Source organism: Dendropsophus ebraccatus, chromosome 13 (assembly GCF_027789765.1).
Source record: "Dendropsophus ebraccatus isolate aDenEbr1 chromosome 13, aDenEbr1.pat, whole genome shotgun sequence".
In the NCBI taxonomy this organism is placed as follows: Eukaryota; Metazoa; Chordata; class Amphibia; order Anura; family Hylidae; genus Dendropsophus; species Dendropsophus ebraccatus.
The window spans coordinates 21,934,831-21,952,679 of NC_091466.1; the positions used below are offsets into that span (position 1 = coordinate 21,934,831).

A 17,849-nucleotide genomic window follows, 5' to 3' on the forward strand; every position below is an offset into this window, starting at 1 on the left:
ATCCCAATTAGACCGGTGCTCTCATCCTCCAGGTTCCGGAAAGGCAGAGGAAAAAGTCAATCAAAGGACTTGCTCAGCTGCAGCAATCAAGTCCAGCAGAGCTCTAAGTAACTCCTGTATTGATGGATGCAGAGAAGCAAGCGGGTGTGACACACAAAAGTAAAAATAGGCTCAGTTCACACCAGGCTACTGTACATTCCAGACAACTAGTCTCACCATTAGCTCTCTTGCTAATGGCTCTGGCAAGCAGAATTTTGTCTGAGACACCACAGGAGAGGGAGCAGAAAAAACATCCGGAACTTGCCATGGAATGGTGGTGGCATTACTCCAGGATGACCCTTTAGTTGACTGCTGTCTCTTTGATTGGCTACTGCCTGCTTTTGAGCTTGAACTTTAAAAGATCGAGTCGACAATTCCACCCTCGCTGGTGTTCACCTGCCCACTAGATGTAACTGGTAGCCGAAACCTTCCTCCAAAAGGATCTCTTTGGCCTCTGACACTGCCCATACCCTGGGAGGAGCTGGATTTTTTTATGTGCTTGCTTGTAATTGGATTTTTTAAAAGAACAAAATAAATAAAAACAAATTTGTTTAACACGCTAGAAGTTGAGTGCGACCACTAAGTTTGGAAGGCAGACGCTCAATTCACTGATCCCAGTAAACTGGTTTAACACACTAGGAGCTTATCTTCTTCTTTCTGTCCCTATATCAATTTGTTATTCTGTCCCTTTTCTAACTGCCTGCTGTGAACCTGCTCTCCACTACACATACAGCCGACTACCTGCCTCCATGAAGGGAATCACTCTATATAGAGGGTAAAGAAGGGTTGTGGGCGCAAAGGGATTATGGTTAATTCCTTGTTCTTGCCAAAAGACAGTACTATAAGCTAACATGTGCGGCCACCATCTTGAACACCATTTGTACGAATCCCTGTGAATTAGCTTTGCTTACCTCTAAATGTCAGTGTTAGTCATAGATGTAATAAAGTGCATTGGACCATAACGGCATATTATACCAAATTTAAAACTATGTGAACAACTAGAGCTAAACTTAATACATGTAATTTTGATTGAACTGTATTAAAGAGTTGGACTCTTGCAACTCTATATTGAGGTATGTTGGCTGGAAATTTCAACCTTTTTGTGGTTTCTTAGGGTCTCCATGTTTAGAGCCTTTTTGTGACCAGGCTTAAAGGGGTATTCCCCCCCCAAATTATTTTTGCATTAATACTTTGCCCACCCGTAGCTTTCCATCTTTCCAATATACAGTTATTATCGATTCTACACAGTTTTGCTGTTATCCAGCTGCATTCACGCCCACGGATTGCATAGAATCATCAGACCTCAGTCCACTCCAACACGCTCCCTGCTCCTGGCCCCCACCCTCCGTGTCGGCATCACATGTCCTCAGTCCCAGCACAGTGAAGTGACTGAGAACACTGATGGGGTGGCTGCTGTTACAGAGGGAGACAGTGATCAGCGCAGCTGTGACTGCATCCCTCTCTAACAGCAGCCACCCGGTCACCCCCAGCCCAGAGCTCACCCCCTGTGTCCAGAGCCTCCCAGCGCACTGTCCAGCACTCACCCGGAGCACACAGCCCCCCCCCCCATCACCCGTGGCATCCCTCACTCACCCGCAGCATAGCCTCCGCACTAACGCGCGGCACCCCCCCCCCCCCCGCGGAAAGCTCCGCCCCCGCAATCGGCCGCGCCAAGCTCCGCCCCCGCCATCGCCCGCGGCAAGCTCCGCCCCCCGCAATCGCCCGCGACTAGCTCCGCCCCCCGCAATCGCCCGTGCCTAGCTCCGCCCCCGCACAATCGCTCACGACTAGCTCCGCCTCCCCCTCGGCAATCCCCCCCGCAATCGCCCGCGGCAAGCTCTGCCCCCCAATCACCCGCAGCAAGCTCCGCCCCTCGCAATCGCCCGCGACAAGCTCCGCCCCTCGCAATCGCCGCGTCACCGCCAACTCAGCTCTGCTACGCCATCACCGCCAACTCAGCTCTGCTACGCCGTCACCGCCAACTCAGCTCTGCTACACCGTCACTGCCAACTCAGCTCTGCTACGCCTTCCCCCCAACTCAGCTCTGCTACGCCTTCCCCCCAACTCAGCTATGCTACGCCTTCCCAACTCAGCTTTGCTACGCCGTCACCGCCAATTCAGCTCTGCTACACCGTCACCGCCAACGCAGCTCTGCTACGCCGTCACCGCCAACGCAGCTCTGCTACGCCGTCACCGCCAGCTCAGCTCTGCTACGCCATCACCGCCAGCTCAGCTCTGCTACGCCGACACAGCCATCTCAGCTCTGCTACTCTGTCATCATCTCCTTCATTGTCTCAGCTCTGCTACATCGCCATCATCAGACAGAAGCATTGCATGATGGGAAATGTAGTTTCCTATCTTGGATATAGATCGGCTTTTAGAAAAACTTGTAACTCAGGAACGGCAGCAGCTAGAAAGACAGAAGACGTCTCAAAATACTCAGGGGGACTTGGTGAGTAAGACTGGCTAGGTTTGGGAGCATTTCATTTTTTTTATCTCTTGGGTGGAATACCCCTTTTTGCACTTAGTAGGACATTTACTAAGGAGTCTAATAAGTGCAACAATTCTAATGGGAATTTGTGTGTATTTTGTTCTAATATCTTGTGTCTGATTCAATAACATATAGCACTTCCATAGTAAATGCATCTAAATAAAAAGGCGCAAAAAAGGCGCAACTATGAAAAAATTGCGCAGTTTTATTCACCTGGTTCTGACCAGACTTAAGCTTGTGCCTGTTTTTAAACTTTTTAAAAAGTCGCAAATGATAAATTGGGCGCTAATCCTGGATTATGCGAACTTTTGGGTGAATTCTTAAAACAGGCAGATTAAAAAAAGTTGCATCTAAAAATATTCACCTGTTGAATACTCGTTCATAAATAGAACTTAGACTAAAAATGGGTGAAAAATGCAATTATTCACCAAAAATTAGGCGCAAACCCCTTGAAAAATGTCCTCCTTAGATTCCCTGTGATGCATAAGAGAAATCCAAGAGTCCAAAAGTTTTATTGTGATGGTCAGTGTCCTCCTGTGTGGTGTTCTGTGGTTTAGTCTTTTCAACTGATTTTCTCTGTTTTTGACCAGAACCAGAGCTCTGCACTTACATTCAGTCAGGCACTGGTATTCTTTTATATACACCAGACTTCCAGTTACCTAGAGTTTTATACTTTTACTCAATCTAACCTTGCTCTTACATCTGGCTTATAAATCTCAGTTGCACACCTGAGAGTGCTCAAAGCGTATGAATGTTATTAATATGTAAATTTACTTATATATTTATTTGTTGCTTTCAATTTGTTTAGTTTGAACTCGTTTTTTCTTCTTCTTTGTTTTAAAATGTATCATTAAGGCCAAGTTCACACTATTTTTTTGAGTAAAATGGTGTATACACTACGGCGGTTCTAGAAAATAGTTTGGCTGCGGTTGTAGAAAATAATTGACATACTGTATCTATTTTCAGTTTGGTAAACAGCAGCCGTAGAAAATAGGCTGTTCTCACAGTGTAAAGTACGGCTCCCGGCTATACTTTCCAATGTGGTCTATGGTCAATTGGATTGCGGGCACAACTGAGTGTGCCCACATTTTAATTAAAACCAAATGATCTTCATCATTGTAACATGAAAGTAAGAGGCCGTTGTTTGACACTTTGTGAACATGGCCTAAATCTTAATATTTGAAGTAAAAAAATGTATTTTGTCACTTCTCTCTTTGATATTTAGGTGAGGAAAACAGAAAACCAGTTCAGAACTGTCTGACATCCCAGCCTTGTTCAGGTTAGTACCAATATTTTACTAAGTAATCTTTCACACCATACAAGCTAATCTTTGAATTAAATTCTGCACCTCTGGTTATTTTGGATGCTTGTTGAAGACCGATTAAGTCCAAGCATGTGTTTGACCCCTAGACGACCCTAGGAGTACAGGTAGGTCCAGGATCGTCTACAGGTGGTCAGAGCGGTGCCGCATGTAGCCCATGCCGGCTATTAGCGGGCATGGTCTGATCGCCGTGCCGGCTAATTAATTGATCAGATGCAGCTGTCAAAGTTGACAGCTGCATCTGTTTACTTGCTGTAAGCCATCCCTGGTGTCTAATGGGGTGGATCGCCCCCCTAGGGACGTTGTCCCGGAGGAGCAATCTACACATCCGGCACCGGACGGGGTCTGCGCCGTAATGGCGCTGATCCCGGTTCGGCACTCGATTGCTTTTGACTGCAGCAGCCGAAAGCAATCCACTGCCTATCTCATTGATCTATGCAGTATATCTATACTGCATAGATCTCAATAAAAGATCAGTGGGCATATACTAGAAGTGCCCCAGGGGGAATAACCCTAACCCCAGGGGGTATAACCCTAACCCCAGGAGGGCTTCTAGTATAAAGTAAGTGTAAAAAAAAAAAAGTGTTATTATTAATAAAAAGCTCCCTCCCCTAATAAAAGTTTGAATCACCCCCTTTACCCATATTATAAATAAAAATAAATAAACATGTTTGGTATCGCCGCGTGAACTATTTATTTCATTCCTGATCTCACACGGTAAACGGCGCAAGCGCAAAAAAAATCCCAAAGTGCGCTATTGCGCATTTTTGGTCGCATCAAATCCAGAAAAATTGTAATAAAAAAGTCACATATATGCAATCAAGGTACCAATAGAAAGAACACATCATGGTGTAAAAAATGACACCTCACTCAGCCCCATAGACCAAAGGATAAAAGCGCTATAAGCCTGGGAAAAGAGTGATTTTAAGGAACATATATTTGTTAAAAAATGGTTTGAATCTTTTCAAGCTATCAAATAAAATAAAAGTTATACATGTTACATATCATTGTAAGTTTTACCCCAGGGCAAAAGGCTTAAAAGCAAATACCCCCTAAATAAAAGCAATGTTTTTTTTTTTTTTTTTCAATTTCACTGCAAATAAAATTTTTTCTTGTTTTGCAGTGTATTTTTTGCAAAAATTAAGCCTGTCATTGCAAAGTACAATTAGTGGCGCCTAAAAATAAGGGCTCATGTGGGTTTCTAGTTGAAAAAATGCAACTGCTATGGCCTTTTAAGGAGGAAAAAAACGAAAATGCAAAAATTTAAATTGGCAAGGTCCTATAAGGGTTAAATAATATCAACACCACTCCAGTTGTTAAGAATGTATCTTTTATTTTACACTTTATTTATTTTACATAAAAATGAAGTTTTGCTTAATCCCTACATGCCAAAGGTCATTGATGCACAGATGACAAGGTCAAATTTAAGCAATGTTCCTCCTTGCTTTCAAAGGGTGGTATTACACTGGCCAATGGGGGGGCCGGATAATACCTGTAAACGAGCAGCGATCTGCTAGATCGCTCATTTACTGGACCTATTACACGGCCCGATAATTGTTAAACAAGGGCTGCAGGGATATCGTTACCGACGTCCTTGCAGCCCTTGCTTAACTATATACATTACCCTGGAACATACATCCCTGGAACGTGGATAGGTAATGTATATTATTACACGTAGCGGTGTGCGGTCGGCGCCCGACGAAAAAAGGTCCAAACCTATATCAACGATCAGCCGATAATCGTTGTCATCGGCTCATCGTTATACTTATTACATGGAGCGATAATCCACGCCATAAGAGCCATAACGCTTTTATTTTTCCACCTACAGGGCTGATTGGGGTGTCATTTTTTGGCGCCATGATTGGTGTAAAAAAAAAAAAAAAAAAATATGATTGCTTTTTATTTTTTTCTAATATATAATTTTTTAATGTTTTATAATGTTTTATTATTTTTTCTTTTCGTTTATTCCGTTTACCATGAGGGAACAATAATGTCATTATGTAATGGATCGGACAATTCTGAAGGCTTCAATATATAATAAGTTCATTGGGTTTTTTTTTATATCTTTATTTGTATAATGGAAAAGGAGGGAATCTAAAAATGTTTATTGGGGTTTTATTTTATGAGTTAAAAAAAAAATACGTTTTTTTTATATTTTTTTTACACATTTTATATTGCATATGCTCAGATTGCATATACTGATGAATGCTATGCCAATGGCATAGTATTGATTAGTACTATCAGCGATCTGTGCAAAGAGTCTACCTGAGAGCAGACTCTGCACAGATTGCCGATCCGGCAGGACGGAGGTAAGTGTCAGTGTCAATGATTGGGATCCCTGTAGCCATGCTGCCAGGTTTCCAATCAGTCAGTGTCAGGTGCTTATCCTGTCACTGACTTCCTGCAAAGTGATCACAACTTCTAAGGAATTAATGACAGGCAGCTGTGTGACCGTGGCTGCCTGTCATTACCTCTGATGACACTGATGTTTGCAGAACGTATAAATATATATATATATATATATATATATATATATATATATATATATATATGTGGACGTTTCAGCCTCCACAACCTTAATCAACTGGTATGTTGTGTCATCACATTCAATTCACAAGCCCTGTGCCTGGACCCAAGCATGTCACAGTAGAGTAAGACAAATATACCAAGCGGGGGGACAGACCATAGTTCAAAAACTTTATACACACAGAAAAACCAATATCCTTTTTTAGATAAAAAATTTACTATTAAAACAATCTATTATGATAACTGAAAGACTGATAGGTTGTGTTAATATGTTAGAGAGCTCTTGCAGTTCCAATACTGCTTTGCAACACATTTGCTGCAGAATATTGTAACAAAACTGCAATGTATGAACACCATAATGTCATTTTGCCATTAATTACATCCAGCACTTTAACCCCTTCTGCAACCATGATGTACTGTTATGGCAGCTTCTGGCTGCTCTCAGCAGAATGGTTAATAGCTGGCAAGGAATGATTTCCGAGCAGTCTTGGAGGGTTCACACTGTCTGTCCCTGTCTCTATTCAGGCCCTGGGTTCCCTCACAAATGTATTAGCAAAAAAAAAAAAAAAAATATATATATATATATATATATATATATATATATATATATATGTATTATTATTAATAATAATAATAATAATAATAATAAAAAAATAATAATAATAATAATAATAATAATAATATTAACAACAATAATAATAATAATAATTTCACTTAGTCTCTGGAGTACCCCTTCAAGCCAGTTATAAGCTGGTCAGCCTCTTACAGTTCATCTGCTGATACAGAACAAAAAAACATTTATTTTTTAGCTTTGCTGAATACAATAGTGCAGTGAAATCATTCTATATACTGTCAATGAACCTGCATTCCCTTTTATTTTCAATCTTTGAATCTTTTATATGCCAGACAACAGCGGGATACGTCTCAGTGGAGGAGAGAACAACTGCTCAGGCCGAGTAGAAATGTTTCACCAGGGAGAATGGGGAACAGTGTGTGATGATGACTGGGATATCAGAGATGCAGAAGTCGTCTGTAGACAGATAGGATGTGGCTCAGCTATGAACGCCACTACAGAGGCCGTGTACGGAGAAGGAGATGGTCCCATATGGCTGAGTGAGGTACAATGTAACGGATATGAGCGAGCTCTACAGGATTGTTCATCTAAAGGCTGGAATAAAAGTGATTGTCTCCATAAGGAAGATGCTGGAGTCACATGTCATGGTATGAGAACTTCTTAGTGTTTATTATTATAAATATATCATTCGGTAATCGTAATCACTTTGCTTCTGTCTTCATAGCCTGTTACAACCACATTATACATCAGAAAGGTGCAGTTTAAGGGAATCTGTCAGCTGTAATTCACATTCCAAACTGATGAAACTGTTAGATAGCTGTCAGGTCAAGGAGACACATGGTACCTTTCATATATTCATCTGTGCTTCCAGGATGTAGAAACATGCTTTTACTCTCTGGTACAAAGAGTCAAAGAGGCATTTCCAAGCTCCTGAGTAGCTGCAAGCTGGAATGTCTCCTCTCCCTGTTTGATTGACACCTGGAAGCAAAGTCCCAAGCAGGGTCAGGTATGGGAGGGGGAAGGAAGAGGTGTTTTGACACTTTTTGACACTTATTACTATATAATAAAAGCATTTTTCTGTGTTCTGGAATGTCAGACTGATATATGAAAGGAAACAGGTGACATGTCACAGGTAACAGATATATGAAAGGTAACAGCTTTCTAACAGTGTCAGTAGTTTGGAACGTGAATTGCAACTGACAGATTTCCTTGAAGGTATTGTGTCAAATGTAAAGATCTGATTATACATTACATTAATTATAGGCAGAAATATAAAGCAGTGATCCATTATAGCTGATGAGAATAATTTACACAAACTATGTCATTTATAGAAAGATTTGAAATTCAGTGATACAGTATGTGCCGCTAAATAGAAACCTTATTTGTGTTCCTGTGACATTTAAAGACCAGACCACCTCTCCTGGGTTGACCCCTCTATCAGGTAAAATGTCATCTGTTACAATACCAAGTGATACAGAGATATGGAATATGAAATATAACCCAGAGCAATGACTCTCTATTAGAGATGAGAGAACTTACAGTAAGTATTAGTTGGCACAAACCCAAACTCTATGCATTTCAATCTCACAGCCTGAGGAGGATGGATACAGCCCTAGGGCCACGAAAACCTTGGTACTATAGGTCTCCTTTATAATTTGTATGTAGGAAATATTTGAATTTTTGTTATTTGCAAAAACATTTAACATGTTGTAGGGACATGACAAATAATTTTTAACAGGCGGGGTCTCAGTGTTTAGACCCCCACTGTCTCTGGAATGAAATTACCTTGATGACATGTTAGATATACAGCTAGATATGATGACTTTACTATTCTAATTCTTTTTCCTTACAGCCCAGCATCCTCCACTGCAGTCTACTTCCACTACCCCAAATGTGTTTCTTATCATTTCCATTATTTCCTTGCTCCTTCTCGGTATTGCAGTCATGATAATAGTATACTTCATAAGACAATCCAAATGGTATAAACGAGGTGAGTATAGTAATAAGTAGAGATGAGGGAATTTACATTACAAACAAAGCAAATTGCTGTTTGCTCGGCACTCGGCTTATGCGCCGTCTGCCTTTGATCTCCCTGCCAGAAAAGCTGGATCCAGTCCTGGGAAACTGGGGCAGCCGGCGTATAAGCGAAGTGAGGAGCATACAAAGTATTTGCTTCATTTGTAATGTAAATTGGCTCATCTCTAGTAATAAAGTTCATGGTTATTTAAAAAAATGCCCAATGACAAACACTGTAGAATATGTGAGCAGTCACTTTATCATCATTATACTGTAATAGACAGACCTGTTCTCATACTTAACTTATCCTATAAATTATCTAATATACTGTAACAATCTATGGGAATGTGTCTATTATTATTATTATTATTATTATTATTATTATTATTATTATGCTCTATGGAGTCTACTGCATCATATTTTTTAAAACCAGAATTATTGCTCAGTCCTTAGAAACGTCACTTCGGTTTCTTTCCATGAAGCGTTGTACGAAGAAGTAGACTTCAGGCTAACAGAGAAACAAGAGAGATTTTTCCAGAAATCAGGTGAGAAACTGCTAACTGTTCTGTAGTAAGATAAAATCTATTCTTCTATGTTAGTTAGTTAGTTAGTTAGTTAGTAATCATTTTCAAACAACCCATCCCTGTGTTTCTAGATTTCTCTTTAAGCCAATGGATGGACCTTTTTTTTATAAATGACCTTAACCTTAGATCAGTTTGTTTACTCAGCTGCAGCAGTATACAGGGGCGAGTACGGCTGCTAGCCAATCAGTAGAGATGAGTGAGTAGTGAAATATTCGACTTTCGAGAATTCGAATCGAATAGGCACCGATATTCGACTATTCAAATGAGTATTCAATCCCATTAAAGGCTATGGGGAAAAAAATTGCGGCACTTGGAAATCAAAATTCAACCACTTGGAGGTCACCAAGTCCCCCATGAAATCTCCCTAAACTATGTCAACACCTCCAGAATGACACTGGGACATTAGGATGAGCATGCCTGGGTGCACCCCAAAATCGCAGTATAATGCCACTCTCTGCAGTTGCAAAGGAAAACTATTTGCGAACGCTTTACGAACATTTATGGCAATGTTTACACATTTCATTTGTATTTCTTTGGCAGTGTTACATACATGATTCCAATGTGCGTCCGCAGAGCGTCATGTTATTCGCGCATATCACGTGTAATGCTGTACAAACGTTACTGGAACAGCATGTATCACATGCCTTTTTCTGGGCTACTGGAACAATATATATCAGGTGCCTTTTACTGGGCTACTGAAAAAGTATACATCAGGTGCCCTTAGTGGGCTACTGGAACAATATGTAAAACGTGCCCTTAGTGGTGTTAAACAGGGACGCTATGGGGTAGATATATCAAAGGGTGTAAAATTTAGACTGGTGCAAACTGCCCACAGCAGCCAATCACAGCTCAGCTTACAGCTCTGGTGAAAGGAAAGAGGAGCTTTGATTAGTTGTAGGCAGTTTGCACCAGTCTAAATTTTACACCCTGTGATAAATCTCCCCCTATAAGTCACTTGTACACACAGGGCACTGGATTGAATACACCTGCTGATGCTGATGTTATATCATCTATTTCTTACCACTGAGAAGAGCTTTTGATTCAGAGATGACTTTTTTCACTTGATCTTAGCCCTGAAAAGGACTTTTGGATTCAGTAGTAAGCCTGCCTAACCAAAACGCTACTAAAACCTATCTCTCCCTGTTGTAAGACCTTTCCCTGACTAGGATGAAAGCACATCTGCAGTCGAGAGGCGGGAGCCAAGTATTTAAGATTCAAGGTCATGTGGTTCAGCATTCCAATGAGGGTAGACGCCATTTTCACGCTGCGTGCATACTCCCAGTGTCCCTCACTGCCTCCCTGCATGGTCATTGGATTAAAAAAAGCGCCAACTGCGATGGGAGGGCTTTCGAATGTTTCCCGTGTATTCGCCTCACTACTCGATTGAATTCGAATCTTTCGAATACCGCAATATTCGATCGAATACCTACTCGATCAAATCGTATTCGCTCATCTCTACCAATCAGCAATTATCCTCACTGCCCCAGACTGTGCAGAGCTGATGGACAATTGAAATCATTTTGCATTTCATCTCTTTTCTGCTGTTACTAAAGACCAAATGGCATTAGAGACAGAGCATCGACTGCAGTTTTTATACCATTTTATTTCATATAGAAAACAGGCAAAAAAAGTAAATTGCAAAATGTAGTATATCACACCTCCTGCTAATTTAACATTATTTATTGGTGATGTTAGTGCCCGTTTAATGTCTCTGTTTTACTCTATGGTGAACAATTTCCCATCTCTGTCACAGACAGAAAAAAACAGTTATGGCTCTTAACCCCTTCACATCAGCCATATGTGTTAAATTTCCCAGGAGTCGTGGATAATGGCAGGCAGCCGGGTCGGCAACTAGCAGTCTGTGTGGTACAAAAACTAAATCCAAGGGGTAGCCAGAAAGTCAAGCCAGAAAGTCAAAGATACCGGTAAAACAGTCAGTACAATAGCTAGGTCAAGAGGTTACTCAGGGTATGAGGCTCTATTGGAGACATGGGCGTAGCTTCCATGAAGGCAGGGTAGGCAGTTGCTATGGGGCCCATGCAGGAGGGGGGCCCAGGGGGGAGAAGGTAAGAGCGTGTGTCCTTCTGCTTAACCTGTTATGTACTGCAGTGTGTAAGTGATCCAATATTTACTTACATGCAGAAGACAGAGATCTCTGCTTCACTGCACTGATAACCCGTGACCTCTGTTCTCAAGCTGGCAATCAAGTAGGAAAGGAAAATGTGCAGATCTCCTTGCAGAGGTCAGGGGTTATCAGTGCGTACGCAATGCTCTGTGTTGTGCTTAGGGGGGGGGGGGCTAAAATTTTTGCTGTGGGGCCCCGTGAATCCTAGCCACGCCCCTGATTGCAGACAAGGAGGATGATGAGGCGAGTAGTCTTATGAAGGCTGGAGTCCCAGTCCTATAATATGACTGGGGGTGGTGAAGCCTTAGCGACCAAAAACGTAAGGACACTGCCAGACCGGTTTTCAGGGATGCTGTCGGCGCTAACACTGTTAATATATAAAAATTGACACTGTTAACATATAACAATATTGTTGTTGAACAGAGCAGATGAAATGAGGAAAAAAAACAAAATGATTCCTTTTTTTAATTATGTATCAGAACAAAATTAATAGAAAGCAAGAAAAAATTCCCACCAAAAATTTACACCAATATGGTCTTAATAAAATAAAAGACCATGGCACAAAAAATGAGCCCCCAACCAGCCCTGTAGGGGATCTTTGGTCATGCATGGGTTAAAAGGGTAAAAAATAAAGCCTGGTTGTTAAAGCGAACCAATCACTTAGATTTTTCTGATAACGCTACTAGCGGCGCCTGGAAGACGTGCCAATTGGCTCCTTTACCATGTGTTCTGAAGAACCTTTAGCTGCTAAAACAAAGTCTTTTATTTCAGCATGCGAGACAGGCAGAAAACGGGAACTAGCCATCAGGGATCTGACTAGTCACGTCTCTCTGCCTGTCAGCACACTGCAGGATGATTGACAAGAAAGAGGCCAGTTAGAAGCCTCTTTTCCTGGCTCTTTTCCTACTTCCCTCACCACTCCTTTAGTGCATCTATCTCTGGCTCTACTTCTTTTCTGTCACCTCTTACTGTTGAAGTTCCCAAGGGATCAGTCTTAGGTCCCCTAAGATAGCACAGACCATCAGCTGGTTTGGCCTAAACTACCATCTCTAGGCTGATGACACCCAGCTATACACCTCTTCTCATGACAACACCCCTGCATTCCTACAAAATACCAGTGGCTGTCTATCCACTTTCCCTAACATTAAGACTTCTTGTAGTCCCTCCCCCTTTACAACATCATCCTGGCATCTTGTGGTATCCTACCATGGCTGTTGCTATTGGTTACACCCTTCAGAAAAGTCTGTACTTATTGTATAGAAGTGGTGACAAAAGTAGTGATAACGTTTCACCACTAGATGTCACTGTATTAGATATGTGTATTCAGATACTGCACAGCTGAAGTGTGTTAAGGGTTATTGTTTGTATGTCACATGGATCTGTGGACCAACAGGAATCTGTTTTACTTCTCTCCTATCACCTCTCTCTCTACTTCTTCTGTTGCACTCTTCACCCACTCACAGTGCACTTTAGATACACTGAGGAAGTAGGTTACATGGGTGAATGAAGTGCATGGGTCTTTTCGTGTTGGACATTGTAGAGGAAGGATGCAAGCTATATACAGTAGATCTCTATAATTGTCCTCTCTGGGCCCTGGCCCACTGCCAGGTCCCATACTCAGTCCCCTACTCTGCCAGGTCCCCTACTCAGAGCCCGTAGGGGTAGGAAGCAAGACAGGACACAGCTAACAGTTTTCTCCTCAGTGATGGTACACTCCTTTCAAGAGAGGAAAAGTCAGAAACAACCTCAACCCATGCCGTGGACTAGGAGAGTCACAGAGCAGGACAGTATCCACAGACAGCAATAAGCTTGGAACATTCCAGATAGGTTGCAGTAAGCCTAGGAACTCTATCTTGCAGCGCGGTTGTCAGCAGGGAACCCTCAGCATTCTGCTCATCCCATGTAACATGTCTGGGCCTTATGTCACCCTCTAGGAAGGGTCCCCCAAATCTAGTGGGCATAAAGTGCTGTGAAGACTCAAAAGTCAATACACAGGCACAAGGTATTCTCTTCTTCTTCTAAGTATACTTCAACCTCATCCTCCAACATCCCGGCAGAGCACAGTACTAATTGGGTTCAGAATCACTCAACATCCTCCTCTCTGCTACTCTGCTTCTTTGTATCTTTAAACACACTACTCAGCATGATTGTACTCCTCACTCTATTCCTGTCGCAGAACTGGTTATCATATTATCAAGTGTATTATCTAGTGCTTTATTAAGGGAACTGTCAAGTGTAACTTATCTTGTCAATGCATAGCTGTATGTCTTGTTGCACACAAGTACCTTTCAAGTAAAACCAAGCTTATTTATGCTAAAGAGCCTCCATGATTCTTCACCCCACACTGACACAGTATACACTACAGCCTTGGGACTTTCCCCTTCTGTGCGTGGCAGTTCTGATAGTCCGAGAGGGTCATTACACCACTCTGGCCATCAGTGACTACACTTACCCCCTAGCAGCCAGGCAGGATACTGTCCACAGGGGAAAAGGGTACAGCCGGCCTCTTAAACTAAAAGCAGGTGTGCCACCACACCTGTGTGCCTCACTGGCGCTGTCATCATGAAGCAACATCCTAAGGTCCGGCTGTATCTCGGCCAACCACCACCGGAGTGGCGTCACACACTACTGTACCATCCAGCAAGTGACCGGCCGATCCTCTGATATCACCGGGGATCACCCACGCGTCCACCACAATCTCTTTAAGTCTGTGGTACTAGTAAAGCTCTTTTACTCTCCTGTCACCTACATTTTAAAAACATCTCCAGAATACGACCATTACTTACGATTTATACAGCTCAAACTCTCACTGTCACCCTGATCCCCTCTTGTCTTGACTGGTGTAACTCCCTGCTAATTAGTCTTCCTTTCTCTAAGCTCTCCCCTCTCCAGTCTATCCTGAACACAGCAGCCAGACTCATCGTCCTCTCCAGCCGTTACACTGATGTCTCCCCCTTGTGCCAGTTACCGCACTGGTTACCCATTAAGTCCAGAATTAAATTCAAACTCCTCACCCATAAAGCTCTCCACAATTCTGCACAAAATCACAACTTCTCCCTCATCTCCACCCTACATCCTCCCCATGATCTGCGTTCTGCCAATGTTCTTACACTAATATCTTCCATAATTAGAACTTCTCACTCCCTCCACCAAGACTTCTCTTGTGCTGCACCAGTTTTCTGGTATGTTTTACCCAAGGATATTGGACTCATTCCTAACACTCACAGTTTCAAGCGTGCCATAAAGATCTTTTCAGGTACGCTCATAACAGTCCCTAAACGGTTCCATGAACTTTTTACTTTTTACCTGTACTCAGTCTTGGATTGTGACACTTATAGGCACTTTTTGATTCTATGTAGAATGGCTGGACCATCGGCAAATGAAAGACTTGTTGCCTCTCGTGTCATCCCCAGTCCTCCTAGTCTGTAAACTCTTGCGAGCAGGTTTTGACACCAATTTTGTATCTTTATTTATTTTAATTATTTAATTCTGTAATGTGTAAATGTAACCGCTATATTGTAGGTAAATAAAAAAAACTGCTGCAGAATCTGTTGATGCTATACAAATAAATATGGTTTACTCGTTTTTTTTTTTTTTTTTTAAATGTAATAAACTCAGAGGAGACATTTTCTATGTGTGCACGCTGAAATCTTAGGCCATGTTCCCACACAGTATTTTTGGTCAGTATTTTGCAACTAAAACCAGGAGTGGATTGAAAACAGAGAAAGACTAAATTCACATAATGTTGGCACAGGGTGTCTCTTTAAGATGTCTCTGTCATTTAGGAGGGGGGGGGGGGGGACTTTTAACAGAAGACATGTCAGAAGTTTAAAGATCACTCTCTTCACTTCCCAGATATCTACGATCTCCATCCAGTTCCATCAGAAGGGCTCCATTTTATTAAAAGTATACAGAGCTCATACCAGGCAATATGTAAATACTTATTGTTGAAATTAAAAGTCTATGTTAAACATAGTTATTATTATTTATTATTATTTTTACTATCTGAATTATAACATAATCCTACTATGAATTCCATCTATTCTATTATTGCAGGTTACCGGTCGTCTTCTCTGCTTATGTTTAATTCTCTGTTTTCAACATCATTTCTAGGAGATGAAGATGACAGGATTCTTTCATACGATGATGTAGAGTTTGAAAATGAAGGAGAGAATTCACCAGGTAAGTCTGATTTAGGTGTACTCCTCACTGTTTAATCTTTTGATAGGTCCTAGAGACATGTCAGAAGTTTTGATCAGACGAAATCTAAGTGTTCAAACCCTGATGGAGCTAAAATAAACACAGAGGGAACTGTGTTCTTGTTATTATCTATTCAGTCTCCTTCCCCCATTTCTCAGATGCTGTTCTGCTGAAGACACAGGAATCTGTGTGAGCACCTCTCTCTATGTATCCCCCTCCTCCCTTCTGTGACGGCTGATGTAAACAAGTCCCTGGCTAGCTGTATCTGTAACATTGTAGATGCTTTGCAATGCTGGGAGGGATAATCACAGGGAGTTCGTTAGCAACTTAAGAATACTCAGAATAACCCTTCCAGCATTACAAAGAAGCTACGATGTTGCAGATAAAGCCTGTTAGGGACTTATTTATATCAGCAACTCGTAGGGGGGGAAGGGGAGACAGAGAGAAAAGCTCACAGACAGATTTTTGTGTCTTCAGCAGAAAGCAGCATCTGGGAAATGGGGGAAGGAGACTGAATAGATGATAACAAGTATGGAAGGAATTGTTAGTCTCACCATGGGCAGCAACATATCAAAAGTTATGTATACTATACTCATCATATACTGTACGATATAACTTTATGGACTAGTAAGAAATTATGTACAGTATCTATAACACCGCTATTTTGACATAGCTCACTATTGTATTTTTTAGATTTGCCTTTGGAGAAGAAGACTTCAGAACATAATTATGATGACACTGGGTTACCTTTTGAGGACAAAGATGAATTAAGAATTGTCGCTGAGAAAAATGGTGAAGATTTAGTGAAATAAATAGTTATTGTAACATGAAGCAGTGACATAAAATTAAAGTTATACAAAGTGCCTATTTCCACATTGTACTGATTTGAGGGACATGGATAACTGTCAATTTCACTGCAGCCATAAAGACACCCCACCCCCAACATTGTTTTTTTTTTTTTGCAGCATACTGCAAGTGTGTTATTGCAAAATTCAATCGGTGCCAAAAAATAATAACAGCTCATATGCATTTGTAGGTGAAAAAAATGCAAGCGCTATGGTCTTTTAAACACAATTGTCCCACAAAAAACAGGCCCTCATAATGCTATGTCCCAAAAATATAGCGGTATGACTGTTGAAAGGCGGCAATGAAAAAGGAATAAAATTGCAAGGGTTCATCTTTGAATAGTTTATAATATAAAGATTAAGCTAATATCATCTCTTTATGGTTTTTCACCTAGGAGAAGAACATGGATATGATGATGTGGATAGTATTGATTTTTCTCAGCCTCTGTTCCCTAATGAAGAAGTCAAAACATCTGTTGACAAAGAAGCATCAGGATCATCTTGGAAAGGTTTGTACAGGTAGATAGATAGATAGATAGATAATGTGTTCATATTTATTATTTGAAAGTTAGCTGTATCTGTATCAGGCTTGTTGTATCTGTAAATTTGTAGCTGCTTTGCAAAGCTGGGAGGGGATAATCACGGAGTTCATTAGCAACTTGAGAATACTCAGAATAACCCTCCCATCATTACAAAGAAACTATAATGTTGCAGACAAAGCCTGTAAGGGACTTGTTTATATCAGTGTCTCGTAAGAGAGGAGGGGGGGGGGACTAAGAGAAAAGCTCACACACAGATTTTTGTGTCTTCAGCAGAAAGCAGTAGCTGAGAACTGGGGGAAGGTGACTAAATAGATAATAAGTATGGAAGGAATAGTTAGTCTCACCATGGTCAGCAACATATTAAAAGTTATGTTTGAGTGGAATACCCCTTTAACTTGTTTGTTATTTTCACACCCACCCCCGCGTGCCTGCAGATTTCAAAGTTGGTGGGACTTCTCCTATAAAGTTTATAAATTTCTTACATATATATTACTTTTGCTGCCCAGGTATAAAGTGTCAGTGAGTTTATCAGAGGAATTAGTATATACCTGTAGTGCATAGTTGGAGGGGTTCTGTATACCTACCG

The 17,849-nt window shown here is 41.4% G+C and overlaps 1 protein-coding gene across 1 annotated transcript in view; it reads left to right on the top strand.

The window, feature by feature from the left end:
- LOC138770480 (antigen WC1.1-like) overlaps positions 1-17,849 on the top strand; it is a 114,638-nt gene that overhangs the window by 86,600 nt on the left and 10,189 nt on the right. Inside the window, exons 8-12 of the mRNA XM_069949586.1 lie at positions 3,756-3,809; positions 7,284-7,598; positions 8,804-8,941; positions 9,414-9,512; positions 15,790-15,858. Coding sequence (XP_069805687.1) covers positions 3,756-3,809; positions 7,284-7,598; positions 8,804-8,941; positions 9,414-9,512; positions 15,790-15,858 — 675 coding nt within the window. The remainder of the gene's footprint in view (positions 1-3,755; positions 3,810-7,283; positions 7,599-8,803; positions 8,942-9,413; positions 9,513-15,789; positions 15,859-17,849) is intronic.